Source organism: Ranitomeya imitator, chromosome 6 (assembly GCF_032444005.1).
Source record: "Ranitomeya imitator isolate aRanImi1 chromosome 6, aRanImi1.pri, whole genome shotgun sequence".
Lineage (NCBI taxonomy): Eukaryota > Metazoa > Chordata > Amphibia > Anura > Dendrobatidae > Ranitomeya > Ranitomeya imitator.
Genome location: NC_091287.1, coordinates 127,030,954 through 127,050,195, shown reverse-complemented (window position 1 = coordinate 127,050,195; position 19,242 = coordinate 127,030,954). Strand labels below are relative to the sequence as shown.

At 44.5% G+C, this 19,242-nt stretch overlaps 1 protein-coding gene across 2 annotated transcripts in view; it reads left to right on the top strand.

Moving 5' to 3' along the window:
• Positions 1-19,242, top strand: part of MRPL3 (mitochondrial ribosomal protein L3) — a 104,859-nt gene that overhangs the window by 24,869 nt on the left and 60,748 nt on the right. For both annotated transcript variants that reach the window (XR_011314001.1, XM_069730082.1), the window contains exons 4-6: positions 464-562; positions 3,843-3,942; positions 12,320-12,380. Coding sequence is in view for 1 of the 2 variants with exons in the window: in XM_069730082.1 (XP_069586183.1) it covers positions 464-562; positions 3,843-3,942; positions 12,320-12,380 (260 nt within the window). In the remaining variant the exon portion in view is untranslated. The remainder of the gene's footprint in view (positions 1-463; positions 563-3,842; positions 3,943-12,319; positions 12,381-19,242) is intronic.

Here is a 19,242-nt window from a genome sequence, read left to right as displayed (position 1 = left end):
CGTTTTGGGCAAAAAACGGATCCTGCAAATGTGCTCGCAGGATGCGTTTTTTTGCATTAGCCACGGATCGCGACGGATGGCCACACGTCGGATCCGTCATGTTTTGGCGGACCGTCGTCACAAAAAACGTTCAAGTGAACGTTTTTTTGTCCCTCGCGTCCGCCCCCTCCTCCCCGGACTACAGAATGGGCAGCGGACTGCATCCGCTGCCCACGTCGTGCAAAACTTTCACAACGTACGTCGGCCCGACGCGTTGCGACGGACCCGTACCAATGGAAGTGTGAAAGAGGCCTTAACAGCACACAGTCTGATAAGTGACACATCACTGTATTCCGTTTTTCCACCCCATACCAGATGCTGTCCTTGGATTACATAGCAGAATTATGCTGACAGATTCCCTTCAGTTGCTTTTTAATTTGAAGCTTTTAACTTGCTGCAAAATCTTGTTCATTTTTTTTCCTAGGTCCAAGACTGTCATGTGATTAAATATACAAGAAAAGAGGATGCTGGTGGAAACAGTGCTACACTCACAGTAGGAGGAAAAAATGGATCTCCTTTCTATGTAAGTAATACTGTCACATCGGTTGGCGGCTTATCTCAGGGAGAACATGGCTATTGGCCGTCCCAAATCAGAAATGTCATACATGCACATCAGTCCATCACCTGAACCAGTCAATATCATGTACGGGGATTTAACACAGGAAAGAGATATATAGCGGGGACTTAACAGTCGTTTTTAATTATTTTCATAAATGAATAGTACATGTGAAAATAAACTTTTTAATGAGTCTCCTCAGAGACTTAAGAGTATTTCTCTGGCTGAACTGATCTTTCATTCTCAGAATTTTTGCCTCATTTTTTAAAGGTAAAAAACACTGTACTTTACAGTATCAGCAAAGTGAATGAAATATCTGAAATCTCATGGACATATTGCTTATATTCTCATTTTTCTCCTTTCGAATTTGAACCATCAAAGTTTTTTGGTTTTTTAAATCTGCAGCTTGTCGATTCCTTCTTTGTTTTTTTTTAATGCATTTTACACACATTCAAATAAACTGCAAACACACTTAAAACATGTTTATGGTTTTTTGCACTGTTTTTTTTTCTGCCTACACTCTCTAATTTATGGTGCAGAAAAATCAGCTTAAAGTACTCCACATGTACACATACCCTAAAATTTGTCTTTAGTTATTACAGATGTTCCCATTGGTAAGATAGATGACAATTGGTACTCATACAAGAATGTATATGAATTGTATTGTCATTTCTAGAGAACTTGCAGCTGAATGTCTGTCGGCCTCTTGCTCCTCCCTCCTTCCTTCTCCATAGAATTTTAAAAAATACCTATTGTCATCTCCTTCTCTGTAACGGGAGAATCAGATACAGATTGTACCCCTGATCTGAGGGATCAGTCCAGAAGGAGAAATAATTTTCTGACTTCTCTGATAAGAAATACAAATTTCTTAGAAATAATTCAAACTTTCTTATTTTCATGTGCAATGGCCGCAGTGGTTGCATTTGATAAATCACAAAGGTTGTTAGACCTATGGGGGAGTCCTATTGAGGAAATCCTCATAAGTAGAGCTGGGTGGACCCCTGGATGTTCGGGGTCAGCCGAACAGTTAAAAAAAACAAAATTGGGGTACCAGAACAGTGCCCAGACCCGAACCTGGACCCCATGGGGGGCCCGAACATCCAGTGTTTTCCACGCTGTCATGTGCGTGACAGTGCGGCAAACGCTGCCTCTGATCGGCGGTAAAATAATAACTGCAGGTCAGCCAGCCACAGTTCCCATGCTGTCAAATGACAGCATGAGCCTGCAGCTGTGATCAAAGGTAAAAAGATTACCTTCAGTCAGTGGCGTCACCTGATGGCACTACTGCTCCCATCAGCCTACGCCTGCTGCCGCTAACAACATCGAGAGCAGGTAGCAGCTGATGTTGGTATTCATCAGCCAGCGCCTATGCTCTGTCCAAATAATAATAATAAAGTCATGGGTAGCCCTGTATTTTTGATAACCAGCCAGGCAAAACTGACAGCTGCAGGCTTCAACCCTCAGCTGTGAGCCTACCTTAGCAAGGTTGGTTATCAAGAATAGAGGGTTCCCCACTCTGATTTTTTTTTTTTTTTTTTTTTAAATAAAGAAAAAAGCAGCATTGGGTTCCCCCTGTTCTTGACAACCAGCCAAGCTAAAGTAGACAGCTGGGGCTTGGTATTTTCAGGCTGGTAAGGGGCCATGGATATTGCTCCTCCCCACCAGCCTTAAAGTAGTCGCCCCTGAAAAAGCGCATCTATTAGATGCGCCTCTTCTGACACTTTTTATTTAAAAATAACAATCACAGCTATACTCACCAAACACCCATTCCATTGGAGCCCTCATCTCCTGTAATAAAGCAAAAATAAAAAGCAGTCATATCCCTCACGTGTCCGTCGGTCTGGGATAATTTGTTTTCAATCCGGACGGTGCCAAAATTCGACCATCCAGGCTGAGAACCACTGATGAAGGAGCTGCTGTGAGCGCAGCCTCTGTGAGCTGTCACTGCGGCTGCCTTCCCAGCTGGGCTCCTGAGCTGCGGTGACCTCCAGTGAAATCACCGCTAGCACAGTGAGAAAAAGTTTCATGGTGCAGAGAAGATTTCACTGGGAGAAATGAGAAATTTCTCCGTGTAAACTGCGGTGAACCCAACTCTGCACAATGAAACTTTTTGTCAAAAATGTTTTGTTTTTTTAATTATCGTATTTTCTGGCGTATAAGATGACTTTTTAACCCCTGAAAATAGTCTCAAAATTCGGGGGTCGTCTTATACGCCAGGTACGACGTGTGCAGGGAGCGGTCCTGGTTGTTTCCCAGGGTCTGGAGGAGAGGAGACTCTTTCAGGCCCTGGGATCCATATTCATGTAAAAAAAAAAAAAAAAAGAATAAAAATAAACAATATGGATATACTTACCCTCCGACGCCCCCCGGCTCTCAGCGGTGCAAGCGGCTGCCTCCATTCCCAAGGATGCATTGCGCGAAGGCCGGAAATGATGTCGCGGTCGCGTGACCAGAGGTAAACTTTTTATCTCCGATCACAGCTCCGGGCTCATGCTGTCATTTGACAGTGTAGAAACTGCGGCTGCCTGACCTGCGCTAATGATGTTACCACCGATCACAGGCAGTTTTTACCGCGCTGTCATGTGCATGAAACACGCGGTGTTTGGGGGCAGAACAAACAGTAACACTGACTTCCTGGTGAAATCCGTTTCTATGCCCAAACAGTAGGTGTTTGGTACGGATGCCGAACTTTACTGTGTGGGTTCGCCCATACTTGTATACCCAGTGGAGGAATGCGTAATGAAGTGCTGTCTTCTCGTCCTCGCTACGTTATTTCTTTCTCCTAGCATTTGCCTTTATAACCAGATAACATTTACTGCATTTTACATTTTTTTTGTTTCTCCATGTGACCTGTCTTAATAAATGGGATTATCCATGTGTGACACCACAGACAGCCCACTAAATTGCTTCTTGGGAGATTAGGAATTTGCTTCCAATTCCAGTTGCCCTGGCTCAATTAGAGACCGGTTTCAGCAAGTGTTCTTGTGCGGTCTGTATAGATGTCGTATACTGCATGTAGTCTTTATGTGGCAGATTCAGAAATTCTTTGTCTCCATTTGATTTAAAAAAAAAAAAAAAAAGGAACTTGCCTGTCTGAGTGAGTGAGGGCGAGGCTCCCTGTGCATGGCTGCACTTTCTGAGTTTTAACTTGCCTCCCAGCTTTTTTTTTCCCTAGTTACTATCAGGTACCAAGAGAAGCAACAGATTGCTGAAATGTAAAAGTTTTTTTTTTTCTTCAATATCATAGAAACCAGAAGCTAGGTTGGAATTTTACAGAGAAGCTGGAGTCCCACCTAAGCAGAAAATCAGCATCTTTAAAGTGTCAGACAATGCCATTCTCAAGCCAGGTATTCTACCATTCTTTTTATACCTTTCTTAAATGCTATGTGTACCTTGCAAATATTTGTGCTTTGCTCGAACATCTGAGTAACAAAGCAAAAAATCTGTGTCTAGAGTGTGAGTCATACAGATGATCCCACTAGTAATTAAACATAACAAAGCAAGAAAGTGGAAAAATAAAACATAACTTTTAATACATTAAAGTCATTAAAACCACGTCACCCAAATGAGTATAAAAAACAGAAGGGCCAAATCTCAACCATACATAATGGATTAAAGATACAGATGAGCCCAAAATAGGATTAAAGGGAACCTGTCACCCCGAAAATCGCGGGTGAGGTAATCCCACCGGCATCAGGGGCTTATCTGCAGCATTCTGTAATGCTGTAGATAAGCCCCCGATGTTACCTGAAAAAGGAGAAAAAGACGTTATATTATACTCACCCGGGGGCGGTCCCGCTACTGGTCAGGTCGGATGGGTGTCTCCTGTCCGCTCCGGCGCCTCCTATCTTCTTTCCATGACGTCCTCTTCTGATGTTCAGCCACGGCTCCGGCGCAGGCGTATTTTGCTCTGCCCTGTTGAGGGCAGACAAAGTACTGCAGTGCGCAGGCGCCGGGCCTCTGACCTATCCGGCGCCTGCGCATTGCAGTACTATCCGCGATTTTCGGGGTGACAGGTTCCCTTTAATAAAGTTCCGACAGTAATTACGGAACTACCAATACTGAGACAGGGATCACAAGCAACTGTACCCAGATAAATAGTGGACATTTTTGTTCTTACCACCACTTAGCAACATCTCCTTACACAAGCAGGTCCCCTGATGACTTGAGCTTGGAAGAAACGCGTCGGGCCTACAAGAAAGGGAGAGTGCAGGGCATGTGCATACAGGGGTAGCTGTGGACTGCCCTTGTAAGGGCAGGAGCTTTGGGGATAGCTTACTATTAGCCTCATAGGGATTGACATAGGTATTGTCATCTCCACTTTACCCGGGTGTTCATCAGACGTGGGAACATCTGGTGCTCCTTTGCCTGCCTGAGGGAATTGGTGAGACCGTTCCTTTTAGTTCATTTAAAAGTTACAATAAGCATCTCTTACAATGCATGCTAAGTTATTTGTTTATTGTCTTTATATGTGCCTGAGGATATAGGGACTGCTGCTGTCTCCTATTTATCTGGGTACAGTTGCTTGTGAGCCCTGTCTCATCAGTATTGGTAGTTCCGTAATTACTGTCGGAACTTTATTAATCCTATTTTGGGCTCATCTGTATCTTTAATCCATTATGTATGGTTGAGATTTGACCCTTCTGTTTTTATACTCATTTGGGTGACGTGGTTTTAATGACTTTAATGTATTAACCCCTTCCCGACCTGTGACACAGCGTATGCGTCATGAAAGTCGGTGCCAATCCGACCTGTGACGCATATGCTGTGTCACAGAAAGATCGCGTCCCTGCAGGCCGGGTGAAAGGGTTAACTCCAATTTCACCCGGCCTGCAGGGACAGGGGGAGTGGTAATTTAGCCCAGGGGGGGTGGCTTCACCCCCTCGTGGCTACGATCGCTCTGATTGGCTGTTGAAAGTGAAACTGCCAATCAGAGCGATTTGTAATATTTCACCTAAAAAAATGGTGAAATATTACAATCCAGCCATGGCCGATGCTGCAATATCATCGGCCATGGCTGGAAATACTAATGTGCCCCCACCCCACCCCACCGATCGCCCCCCCAGCCCCCCGATCTGTGGCCCGCTCCCCTCCGTCCTGTGCTCCGCTCCCCCGTCCTCCTGCCCGCTCCCCCCGTGCTCCAATCAAACCCCCCCGCACTCCGATCCCCCCCCGTGCTCCGAACCACCCCCCCTGCACACCGATCCACCCCCCCTGCACACCGATCCACCCGCCCGCACACCGATCACTCTCCCCCATGCTCCGATCCCTCCCCCCCCGTGCTCCGACGCCCCCCCGTGCCCTGATCTCCCCCCCCTGTGCCCTGATCTCCCCCCCTTATACTTACCGATCCTGGCGGGGTCCCGTCCGTCTTCTTCCCCGAGCGCCGCCATGTTCCAAAATGGCGGGCGCATGCGCAGTGCGCCCGCCGAATCTGCCGGCCGGCAGATTCGTTCCAATGTGAATTTTGATCACTGTGATATAATCTATCACAGTGGTCAAAATAAAAAAACAGTAAATGACCCCCCCCATTTGTCCCCCATAGATAGGGACAATAATAAAATAAATAATTTTTTTTTTTTTTCACTAAGGTTGGGGTTAGGGGTAGGGTTAGGGGTAGGGTTAGGGGTAGGGGTAGGGGTAGGGTTAGGGGTAGGGTTAGGGGTAGGGTTAGGGGTAGGGGTAGGGTTAGGGGTAGGGTTAGGGGTAGGGTTAGGGTTTCGGTATGTGCACACGTATTCTGGTCCTCTGCGGATTTTTCCGCAGCGGATTTGATAAATCCGCAGTGCTAAACCGCTGCGGATTTATGGCAGATTTACCGCGGTTTTTCTGCGCATTTCACTGCGGTTTTACAACTGCGATTTTCTATTGGAGCAGTTGTAAAACCGCTGTGGAATCCGCAGAAAGAAGTGACATGCTGCGGAATGTAAACCGCTGCGTTTCCGTGCAGTTTTTCCGCAGCATGTGTACAGCGATTTTTGTTTCCCATAGGTTTACATTGAAATGTAAACTCATGGGAAACTGCTGCGGATCCGCAGCGTTTTCCGAAGCGTGTGCACATACCTTTAGAATTAGGCTATGTGCACACGGTGCGGATTTGGCTGCGGATCCGCAGCGGATTGGCCGCTGCGGATCCGCAGCAGTGTTCCATCAGGTTTACAGTACCATGTAAACCTATGGAAAACCAAATCCGCTGTGCCCATGGTGCGGAAAATACCGCACGGAAACGCTGCGTTGTATTTTCCGCAGCATGTCAATTCTTTGTGCGGATTCCGCAGCGTTTTACACCTATTCCTCAATAGGAATCCGCAGGTGAAAACCGCAGTAAATCCGCAGGTAAAACGCAGTGCCTTTTACCCGCGGATTTTTCAAAAATGGTGCGGAAAAATCTCACACGAATCCGCAACGTGGGTACATAGCCTTAGGGTTAGGGTTGGGTTGGAATTAGGGTTGTGGTTAGGGTTAGGGGTGTGTTGGGGTTAGGGTTGTGGTTAGGGGTGTGTTGCGGTTAGGGTTGTGGTTAGGGTTACGGCTACAGTTGGGATAAGGGTTAGGGGTGTGTTGGCGTTAGAATTGAGGGGTTTCCACTGTTTAGGCACATCAGGGGGTCTCCAAACGCAACATGGCGCCACCATTGATTCCAGCCAATCTTTCATTCAAAAAGTCAAATGGTGCTCCTTCCCTTCCGAGCCCCGACGTGTGCCCAAACAGTGGTTTACCCCCACATATGGGGTATCAGTGTACTCAGGACAAACTGGGCAACAATTACTGGGGTCCAATTTCTCCTGTTACCCTTGAGAAAATAAAAAATTGCTTGCTAAAACATCATTTTTGAGGAAAGTAAAATGATTTTTTATTTTCACGGCTCTGCGTTGTAAACGTCTGTGAAGCACTTGGGGGTTCAAAGTGCTCACCACATATCTAGATAAGTTCCTTGGGGGGTCTAGTTTCCAAAATGGGGTCACTTGTGGGGGGTTTCTACTGTTTAGGCACACCAGGGGCTCTGCAAACGCAACGTGACGCCCGCAGACCATTCCATCAAAGTCTGCATTTCAAAAGTCACTACTTCCCTTCTGAGCCCCGACGTGTGCCCAAACAGTGGTTTACCCCCACATATGGGGTATCAGCGTACTCAGGAGAAACTGGACAACAACTTTTGGGGTCCAATTTCTCCTGTAACCCTTGGGAAAATAAAAAATTCTGGGCTAAAAAATTATTTTTGAGGAAAGAAAACGTATTTATTATTTTCACTGCTCTGTGTTATAAACTTCTGTGAAGCACTTGGGGGTTCAAAGTGCTCACCTCACATCTAGATAAGTTCCTTTCGGGGTCTAGTTTCTAAAATGGGGTCACTTGTGGGGGGTTTCTACTGTTTAGCCACATCAGGGGCTCTGCAAACGCAACGTAACGCCCGCAGAGCATTCCATCAAAGTCTGCATTTCAAAATGTCACTACTTGACTTCCGAGCCCCGACATGTGCCCAAACTGTGGTTTACCCCCACATATGGGGTATCAGCGTACTCAGAAGAAACTGTACAACAACTTTTGGGGTCAAATTTCTCCTTTTACCCTTGGGAAAATAATAAATTGCAGGCTAAAAAATCATTTTAGAGAAAATAAAATTTTTATTTTATTTTCATGGCTCTGCGTTATAAACTTCTGTGAAGCACTTGGAAGTTCAAAGTCCTCACCACACATCTAGATTAGTTCCTTTAGGGGTCTAGTTTCCAAAATGGGGTCATATGTGGGGGATCTCCAATGTTTAGGCACACAGGGGCTCTCCAAACGTGACATGGTGTCCGCTAATGATTGGAGCTAATTTTCCATTTAAAAAGCCAATTGGCGTGCCTTCCCTTCCGAGCCCTGCCGTGCGCCCAAACAGTGGTTTACCCCCACATATGGGGTATCAGCGTACTCAGGACAAACTGGACAACAACATTTGCGGTCCAATTTCTCCTATTACCCTTGGCAAAATAGGAAATTCCAGGCTAAAAATCATTTTTGAGGAAAGAAAAATTATTTTTTATTTTCATGGCTCTGCATTATAAACTTCTGTGAAGCACCTGGGGGTTTAAAGTGCTCAATATGCATCTAGATAAGTTCCTTGGGGGGTCTAGTTTCCAAAATGGGGTCACTTGTGGGGGAGCTCCAATGCATAGGCACACAGGGGCTCTCTAAACGCGACATGGTGTCCGCTAACAATTGGAGCTAATTTTCCATTCAAAAAGTCAAATGGCGCGCCTTCCCTTCCGAGCCCTGCCGTGTGCCCAAACAGTGGTTTACCCCCACATATGAGGTATCGGCGTACTCGGGAGAAATTGCCCAACAAATTTTAGGATTCATTTTATCCTATTGCCCATGTGAAAATGAAAAACTGAGGCGAAAAGAATTTTTTTGTGAAAAAAAAAGTACTTTTTCATTTTTACAGATCAATTTGTGAAGCACCTGAGGGTTTAAAGTGCTCAATATGCATCTAGATAAGTTCCTTGGGGGGTCTAGTTTCCAAAATGGGGTCATTTGTGGGGGAGCTCCAATGTTTAGGCACACGGGGGCTCTCCAAACACGACATGGTGTCCGCTAACGATGGAGATAATTTTTCATTCAAAAAGTCAAATGGCGCTCCTTCCCTTCCGAACCTTACCATGTGCCCAAACAGTGGTTTACCCCCACATGTGAGGTATCGGCGTACTCATGAGAAATTGCCCAACAAATTTTAGGATCCATTTTATCCTGTTACCCATGTGAAAATGAAAAAAATTGAGGCTAAAAGAATTTTTTTGTGAAAAAAAAGTACTTTTTCATTTTTACGGATCAATTTGTGAAGCCCCCGGGGGTTCAAAGTTCTCACTATGCATCAAGATAAGTTCCTTGGGGCGTCTAGTTTCCAAAATGGGGTCACGTGTGGGGGAGCTCCAATTTTTAGGCACACGGGGGCTCTCCAAACGTGACATGGTGTCCGCTAAAGAGTGGAGCCAATTTTTCATTCAAAAAGTCAAATGGCGCTCCTTCCCTTCCAAGCCCTGCCGTGCGCCCAAACAGTGGTTTACCCCCACATATGAGGTATCAGCGTACTCAGGACAAATTGGACAACAACTTTCGTGGTTCAGTTTCTCCTTGTACCATTGGGAAAATAAAAAAAATGTTGCTAAAAGATAATTTTTGTGACTAAAAAGTTAAATGTTCATTTTTTCCTTCCATGTTGCTTCTGCTGCTGTGAAGCACCTGAAGGGTTAAAAAACTTCTTGAATGTGGTTTTGAGCACCTTGAGGGGTGCATTTTTTAGAATGGTGTCACTTTTGGGTATTTTCAGCCATATAGACCCCTCAAACTGACTTCAAATGTGAGGTGGTCCCTAAAAAAAATGGTTTTGTAAATTTCGTTGTAAAAATGAGAAATCGCTGGTCAAATTTTAACTCTTATAACTTCCTAGCAAAAAAAAATTTTGTTTCCAAAATTGTGCTGGTGTAAAGTAGACATGTGGGAAATGTTATTTATTAACTATTTTGTGTCACATAACTCTCTGGTTTAACAGAATAAAAATTCAAAATGTGAAAATTGCGAAATTTTCAAAATTTTCGCCAAATTTCCGTTTTTATCACAAATAAACGCAGAATTTATTGACCTAAATTTACCACTAACATGAAGCCCAATATGTCACGAAAAAACAATCTCAGAACCGCTAGGATCCGTTGAAGCGTTCCTGAGTTATTACCTCATAAAGGGACACTGGTCAGAATTGCAAAAAACGGCCAGGTCATTAAGGTCAAAATAGGCTGGGTCATGAAGGGGTTAAAAGTTATGTTTTATTTTTCCACTTTCTTGCTTTGTAATGCTTTGCTCGAACATCTGAAATAGAAAAAATAAATCACTATAGCCCTGCAGTCTCTTTCTTCTGCCACCATGCATCTGATTAGCAAAAAAGGGTAACAGATACAATTGACATTTATGATCAGACTTCACAGTGATTTGTTTGCATTCTGTTACTATAGAGATGTGAAATTGGTGTGGGAGCCATAGTCGCAAGAATAAAGGATTTAGGCCATGTTCACACAGTGCGTTTTTTACTGCGGAACCGCAGCGTTTTTGCCGCTGCGGTTCCGCAGCTGTTTTCCATGCAGGGTACAGTACAATGTACCCTATGGAAAACAGGAACCGCTGTGCACATGATCCTGAATTTAAAAAAAAAAGCCGCGCTGAATAGCTGCGGGAAAAAAGGAGCATGTCACTTCTTTTTTCGGAGCCGCAGCGGTTCTGCACCCATAGACCTCCATTGTGAGGTCAAACCCGCAGTAAAACCCGCAGATCAAAAATATATCTGCAGGTTTTATTGCGGTTTGTGGTGCCGAACCGCTGCAGCAGGAAGTGCGGGGAAGCGGGCGGAAGTGCGTGGGCGGAGTGTGGCTGCTCCGATGCCCCCCCGTGCCCTAATCTCCCCCCCTTATACTTACCCGGCCTCCCGGTGTCCGTCCGGCCGTCTTCTCCCTGGGCGCCGCCATCTTGCAAAATGGCGGGCGCATGCGCAGTGCGCCCGCCGAATCTGCCGGCCGGCAGATTCGTTCCAAAGTGCATTTTGATCACTGAGATTTTTTTTTTTTTCCCCACTAAGGTTAGAATAGGGTTAGGGGTAGGGGTAGGGTTAGGGTATTTTCAGCCATTTTAACCCTAAAAAACTTCCTAGAAAACACACAGACTCTGCATAGAAAAAAGGATAAAAAAACGCACCAAAAAAGCACAAAAAAAGGACCAAAAAAAGGACCTGCGTTTTCTGCCAAGAGTTGGGGTTTCAGTCCTGAAAAAAAAAAGATGGAAATCAGGAACGTGTGAACATACCCTTAAAAATATTTGCACAATTTTTTTTTTTTTTAAGCTTTGTCTACTTTTTTTTTTTTTACAAACTTGAAAGAAAGAACTTAAATGAACTTTGTGTTCAAAAACGTTTTCTCTGTAGCAACAGGTGCCAATAAGGGGAACTTCTCCCCATCTTAAATCTGCATCATGACTTTATACAAGTCTAGTAATGTGCCATATAGTTATTTCTAAGTCTTGGTTGCGGTATGCACATTAATCAGGACTATTCCGGCGGGGCATTGGTTCCCTTAAACTAGTTCAGCTTGTATACATGACCCCTGGCCACGATTAACATTCAGTACAGTGGCGAGATCCCCATCGCCTGCCTCTAAATCTTGCTCTTCTTCCTCTCTGATGTGCAATGTAACTGAATGTACACTCCCTGCCTTCATCTGCGCTACGTGCCTGTCCGTGGAGGCAGAACATCGCAAGCAGGGGCAAGAGTTAGAGAGACCCGATGGTGACGCCGCTACTGTGCTGAATGTCAGTCCCACTCAGAGGACTTACAAGATCCGAGGTTGATCCAGTCTGAGGCGCCCCGCCAGACTAGTCCTGCCTAATTTATATAGCGTAAGCAAGCAAGGGAACACTTAATTAAAATATTGATTTTGTGCTTAGCTAATTTCTTTCAATATAGCACACTTGAAGAGGTAACTATTCTGGTGCAAACAAAAATGAGGCAGTTGCGTGAGAAGAAATCAGATTTCATTTTTCAGAGACCCCTCTCATAAATTAATGTTCCATTGTGATTGTTTGGTTTAGGCAACTGTAACGCTTTATGCCAGTCTTGATAAATGTTATCCAGTTTTTTTTGTTTTTTTTATCAACATACCATTAATTCTTTTAAAGGTTTTATTCATTTTATATTTTAATTAGGTACTCCCCTTTATGCCGCACATTTCAGGCCTGGACAGTATATCGATGTCACTGCCAAAACGTAAGTATCTTCTATGTTTTCAGTACATTTCTCCTTATACTTTTAGCCTATGATATATCCCTGCATTAAGTGTAGGTTGTCCTGGCAAAGTTCTTGTACTTGTAAATTAATAATCTGCAGGATTCACAGCGTGTCACTTCTCTCTAGTTTTTCACAATATGAAATACATTAGGTGAAATCCACAACAGGTCTGCAGCAAACCTGAAAAGCCGGGGTAGATGTAACAGATATTTAGTGTTTCTTTAAATATCCATCAGCGGTTCATCCCAGCTGTATCTATAGCTTTCTGAATCTATTTTTAAATGGAATTTGTCACCAGTTTTTTGTCACTTAATCTGAGAGCATCATAATGTAGAGACTGAGACCCTGATTCTGCAATGTGGCACTTACTGGGCTGCTTAGCAAAGTTTTGATAAAATCACTTTTATCAGCAGGAGATTATCACTAGAGATCTAGTAAACCTGCTGCCATGTAATCCTCCATATTCATGAGCTCCATATATACTGTACATAAGCAGCAAGCTGTCAATTAGCGGAGTGGGTGGGGTTATACAGAGCTCGTCATTCAGAGAACTGCTAGATCTGCAACTCATAAAACAGTGATTTTTTTAATCAAAATTGTATCAAGCAGCCGAACAATGATACATTGCTGGAATCGGGGTCTCTGCCCCCACAATATGGTGTTCTAAGATGGGGTAACCACAATCTGGTGACAGATTCCATTTAATAACCAGCCCTGAAAGGGCCTTAAATGGTCACCATTTTTTTTTCTTTACATTTTTGCTTCTAAGCTGTCATAATAATTTTGTTTCTCACTCATATGGCTGTCTGAGACGTTTGATGCGGAAGACATTGCATTATTTTTACCCGTTGTTTTGGGTAACACAAATATGAATATCTTTTCAGTATATGTGTGCTTATGGTCCAGGAACTGTATGCCACTTGGTTGCTATCAGGATAATAATTCTTTCTATCTCTTTGAGTTGCATTTTTAATTTATTGTGAAATTCCAGCGATATTGATGTCAGTAGGAGAAATCAATAATAATGTTGAGTAGCATTTTCATACAGCACGTGATAAGATTGCCCACCTTTACCTTGGAACGAAAGTTTGCTTTATTTTCCACTATTTAAAATGTCACTGTATATATATATATATATATATAGATATATATATATATATATATCTATATATATATATATATATCTTCCTGTCATGCCCAAAATGTTGGTAATTGACCAGTTTAAAATTTCTTGAACATTGAGTTGTGCTTTAGGAAGTGCATTTTCATGCTCATATAGTTCTGACATAAACCGTGTAATTAGATGAGTGGGAGCTGTTAACATTTGTGAAGTCTGAACGTGTGGCCTCGTTTCTTTTTCTTGAAATGAGTGTTATATGCGGCCGCTATGGCTTGCGGTTTATCAGTGTTCTCACTTCCAGTGCAATCCATGCTACATCAGTTCACAAATTTTGCCTTCTAGAATCCTGATAGGAAAAATATTTTCAAAACCTCTGCAAGCATTTTATTTGTATATATAGTATTTTTTTTATTTCCATGTCCTCTATCTGAAAGTGTACTCTGGTATGTCCATGGTCGAATTAATCACATAAATGATGTGACATGGCCACCAGTAGTAATTGATTGAGCCTGTGCTATGACTTTTTTTATACTTTTTCTTCAGGCAATTCCCAAAGATCCCTCAGATTAATGGCAGGTTTTTTTTTTGTTTGTTTTTTTTAAGGCGAGAGAGGTTAACTATTTGGGATGCAGTCAAACTGCCATATTGCTCTCGTGAGGTTCACATCGCAATCCTCGGACTAGCCATTGAGTCACCTGACCTGAGCATGACCGCATGTATTGCTACAGTATGTAGCTTGGAAACCATGGGCGGACATGCTTCCGGTTCAACCGGTGCGGATGCATCGGGGCCCGGAGGCTCCAGCGGGCCCCTGCAGGGCGGCTATTAATGAGGGCAATCTGGCCAGTTTATCTGGCCCGAGGCTACGGGGTGCCCCTGGCCACATTGCCCTCATGTGCAACAGGCAGGGAGCAATCCCTGCAGCTCCGCTGCCTGCAAAAGAAATTGGCAGCAGAGCTGCAGGGAATGGATCTGTCCTGTTTCCTGCCCACGCTTCCTACCTCACACAGCAGCGGCTGAATGACATCATCATTCAGCGCCGCGGCTGTGCGAGACAGAAAGCTGCCGGCGATGGTGCAGCTTCAGGATACCGTGCGCAGAGGGGAGGTGTGTGTGTGTGTGTGTGTGTGTATATGGTGCTGTGTGTGTCTGTGTAGGTGGATGAGCGGGCAATGATGGGGTGATGGTACAGAAGGCAATGTTTGGGTTGACAGAGAGGGCAATGATGGGGCAGAAGGCAATGATTGGGTTGACAGAGAGGGCAATGATGGGGGTGATTGGGCAGAAGGCAATGATTGGGTTGACAGGGCAATGACGGGGTGATGGGGAGAAAGCAATGATGGAGTGGTGGAAAGGGCAATAATGGGGGTGGTGGGGAAGGATGAAATGATGGAGGTGGTGAATGGGCAATAATGGGGGTGGTGGGCAGGAGGAAATGATTGAGGCGATGTAATGGGCAATGATGGGGGTGGTGGGGCAGAAGGCATTGATTGGGTTGACCGAGAGGGCAATGTTGGGGAGAAAGCGATGCTGGTAGGGCAGGGGGAAATGATGGAGGTGGTGAATGGGCAATAATAGGGGTGGTGGGGAGGAGGAAATGATGGAGGCGGTGTAATGGGCAATGATGGGGGTGGTGGGGGGAAAAGACAATGGTGGTGGAAAGTGCAATGATGGGGATGGATGGTGGGGGAAGAGGAAATGATGGAAGTCGTGGAATGGGTAATGATGGGGAGAAGACAATGATGGTGGCAGTGGAAAGGAAAATGATGGGGGTGTGAGGAGGCGGCAATGATAGAGGTGGTGGAATGGGCAAAAATGGGGGTGGTGGGGAGAAAGCAATGGTGAAGAGGGCAATCATGGGGGTGGGGGAGAGGGCAATAATGGGATGCAGGGGAGGAGGACAATGTGGGGTCTGGGGGATTGGGATGGGAGGAAGGGGAATTTATAATGGATTTAGGAACAGGGGAGGTGGAGGAAGACGTTATTATCGATTTGTCATACAGAGTCCCTTAGTATAAAGTATACGCGCTTATTATGTATAGCACAGTCCCTTAGTGTATAGTGTACTCACTTATCTATAACACCATCCTTAGTTGCATAGTTTCCTCTTTTGTTATGTAGAACACTGTCCCTTATTAAATACCATCCTCTCTAGTTATATATGGTGCCGTCCCTTATTATATAGCTTCCTCTGCTGTTATGTACAGTGCTGTCTCTTACATAGTGTATTTTTGTTATTCACAGCGCCCTCTTTTATTACATAGTCCCCTCTCTTGTTAGATGTAAAATAACTACTGATGGAGGAGCCGGTGACCAGACGACCAGTCCATCAGCCCCTCCTTTAGAAAAGAAGCTGTCCCATGCTCCATCAGCCATCATTGCATTATACAGCTAACAAGACAGGACGGTATGTAATAAATAAAACAGGGCTCTATAAAATGTGTAAGGGACGGCAATATACATAATAAAGGAGACTATGTAATATATACATGTATGTGTGTGGGGAGATATATAATCTCCCCACACATATATATTTATAGCTTTGTCGCCTTAAAAGGAGGGGGGCCCAGACCCTTTTCCTGCACAGGGGCCCCAAGCTCTCTGTGTCCGCCCCTGTTGGAAACAACAAACATTTCCAAGACATTAATAGAAAAAGCTTTAAGTTTAAGTGATTTTCTGGACTTTGGGTACAATTCTGTAGTCACAGAGTGAATGAAGTATTGTGAACCTTCATAGCACATGCACTGCTCGATGTGAGCATTCTCTGGTGTTGGGGTGGGTAGTGGTGTGCATGTGACTGCAAGTGTATATGACTTGCATACATGTGGTCCTTGCTGACTAGACTTGTTCAGCCTCTCTCAATCTTGTCGGAATAACCCTCACAACACTGCGGGTTCACAAGCCTGCAGTCACCTGCAGATTTGTACCCTAAAGCCAGACATCCCCATTAAAGGGAACCTGTCACCCCCATTCTGTAATGCTGTAGATAAGCCGCTGATGTTACCTGAAAGAGGAGAAAAAGACGTTAGATTATACTCACCCAGGGGCGGTCCCGCTGCGGTCTGGTCAAATGGGTGTCTCTGGTCCGCTCCGGCGCCTCTCATCTAAATTCCATGACGTCCTCTTCTGGTCTTCACGCCGCGGCTCCGGCACAGGCGTACTTTGCCTGCCCTGTTGAGGGCAGAGGAAAGTACTGCAGTGCGCAGGCGCCGTAAAGGTCAGAGAGGCCCGGCGCCTGCGCACCGCAGTACTTTGCTCTGCCCTTAACAGGGCAGACAAAGTACGCCTGCTCCGGAGCCGCGGCGTGAAGACCAGAAGAGGATGTCATGGAATGAAGATAGGAGGCGCCGGAGTGGACCTGAGACACCCATCGGAGCAGGACCGCCCCTGGGTGAGTATAATCTAACGTCTTTTTCTCCACTTTCAGGTAACATCGGTGGCTTATCTACAGCATTACAGAATGCTGTAGATAAGCCCCTGATGACGGTGAGCTCACCTCACCATCGATTTTGGGGGTGACAGGTTCCCTTTAAAGTTAACAAAACCCTAGTGAAAAAAAAACCTGCAAAACTTTGCATAAATACCATTTCCTGGAGCTGTTTCCACTTGAAAAATTTGTCTTTTGACCATGTAAAAAAAAAAAAAGAATTTTTTTTTACATGTGCGCATGTCCTAAAGAGTTGTTCTTATAGTCATAAACGGTTTAAATTGCAAAGTGCTTGTAAAACCAAGAAGCTTTGCAATTTGAATGTTCTCAAAAACAGACTTTCAATTTTGTGTACTGCTCGTTGCCTAGGTTTCTGGCCATCTCTACCGTCTGATATCAGTGGCCAGTCTTCTGGGCAAGGAGCTTGTAAGAGCTGCTCTGAAACTGGCTGGATCCCAGCAATCATTGCCACTTTGCTCCACAAGCGACGCAGAGGTAAAGCTGCCTCGGCTTACATTATCGGACAGTACACCGTTCAGGCGAATAGTGCGATGATGACGCTTTCCTGAAGCGTCAGTCGTGCAGGAGGCAGGGGAGCAGCGTGCTCCTGCTGAAGGGGCAACACCTCCTTTCATCCACAGTTAGGAGACGTATCTCTTCTTGAATGAACGGTACATGTCTAGATAGTGTGGCCAGCAAATCAGTCGGGAGAGAATCCGAGGGGTAAATGCCCAGCAGCAATGGCTGTTACTATACTACTGCACCATGGTCCTGTTCAAGGAGCCTTTCATTTGCCATATTGACCTATGGTAATATTACAGTATGTAATGCTGTCCACACAGGTTGTAATATTTTAATAGTAATACCCGTGTATGTATGGAAATGCTCACACAGGAATCTTCGCTTTGTCATGGACTATGTAAGCCATTTTTCTGTGTAATATACAAGTTCAATGTGCCAGAGAATTCACCTATAACGAGCTCAATATAGAACATTTTCCATCAGTAATTCGTCAGTCATCGAATAGACGTATTTAATCTTTGATTATTTTTTTTACATTGTAGTTCCTTTTCTACGTATGTGCATAATCCTACCAATGAAGGATTACAGTCAGACATCCACCTTCATCTGTAATGTGAACATTTTATCAGCTTTTCTTGGAATATTCCCGGCCGCGTGCTGTTTCCTTGATTATTGTCCCTGAATCACACAAGACGAGGGCTCCAGTGACTGATTCAGTCTGGCAGATCATTTCTATTTTATGAAGGTTTTCAGTCTGACAGAGTGAACACTGACAGTAGTTTTACCAGGCAGACAAATCATACTGCAAAGATGGCCGAGCAAGCGCCGGGCCCAGAGGAGTTCACACTGTGCTGTGCTGCTCAATGGAAATGAAATGGAGCAGGCCTAGAAAGTGCCAAAGTGGAGCCGGGAAAAGCAGATTAGGTCAGGTATTCTGCAGCAGCTGTCATCACGTCCAGGGTGTTCTTCTGTAAATTACATAGAAAAAACAGAATCTACGTTCTACCCCATTGACGAGTGTTTGCAGGAAGTTGTCTTCTGTAGAAGAGACTGCCTATATATATATGTTGCACACTTGCCATAAACCGTGGATATTCTGTTAAGCTAACCTCTTTACCCACAGCTTATAATTAATTGCTGGACTTACAGCACACCACCTCGCTTTGCAGGACCTGTAGTGAATGGTTTGGAGTATTGCATAGGAAGCCAATAGTCTCTTCATGGTTGTGACTACAGAAGGCTCTGAGGGCCCATTGACTTAATGGGTCACTTTCAGTGGCTTTTCAGGACCCATACTGTTGCTTAGCCATCAGTACATGTATTATGTAAATTTCTTCTCCTTTTTATTATGCAGTGTATGTGATGCTGTATAAATGGATTAATATTTCTCAGTGCTGACTTGGCAGTATTTGCTGTAGATCAATACGAGACAGAATTGAATGGAGTGGAGGTCGTGCTGTCGCAGCTGCACATCACAATTTCATTTGTATAGGACGTCCTAATACAAATTAAAAAAATAAATTGTTTGGCCTCATCCCAGCAGTGGTCGGCGCTCATAGCAAGCGGGCATTTCTGCTACATACAGGCGATCTGATCATCACCTGTATGTAGCAGAGCCGATCGGACAACTGCAGACTATTGAAACATGCAAAGTGTAAAAAAAAAAAATAAAAAATAAAGTTCAAATCACCCCGCTATAAAAAGAATTAATCTGATCGGTAAACGGCATAGCGAAAAAAAAAATCAAGACCCTAGAACTATGTTTTTTTTGG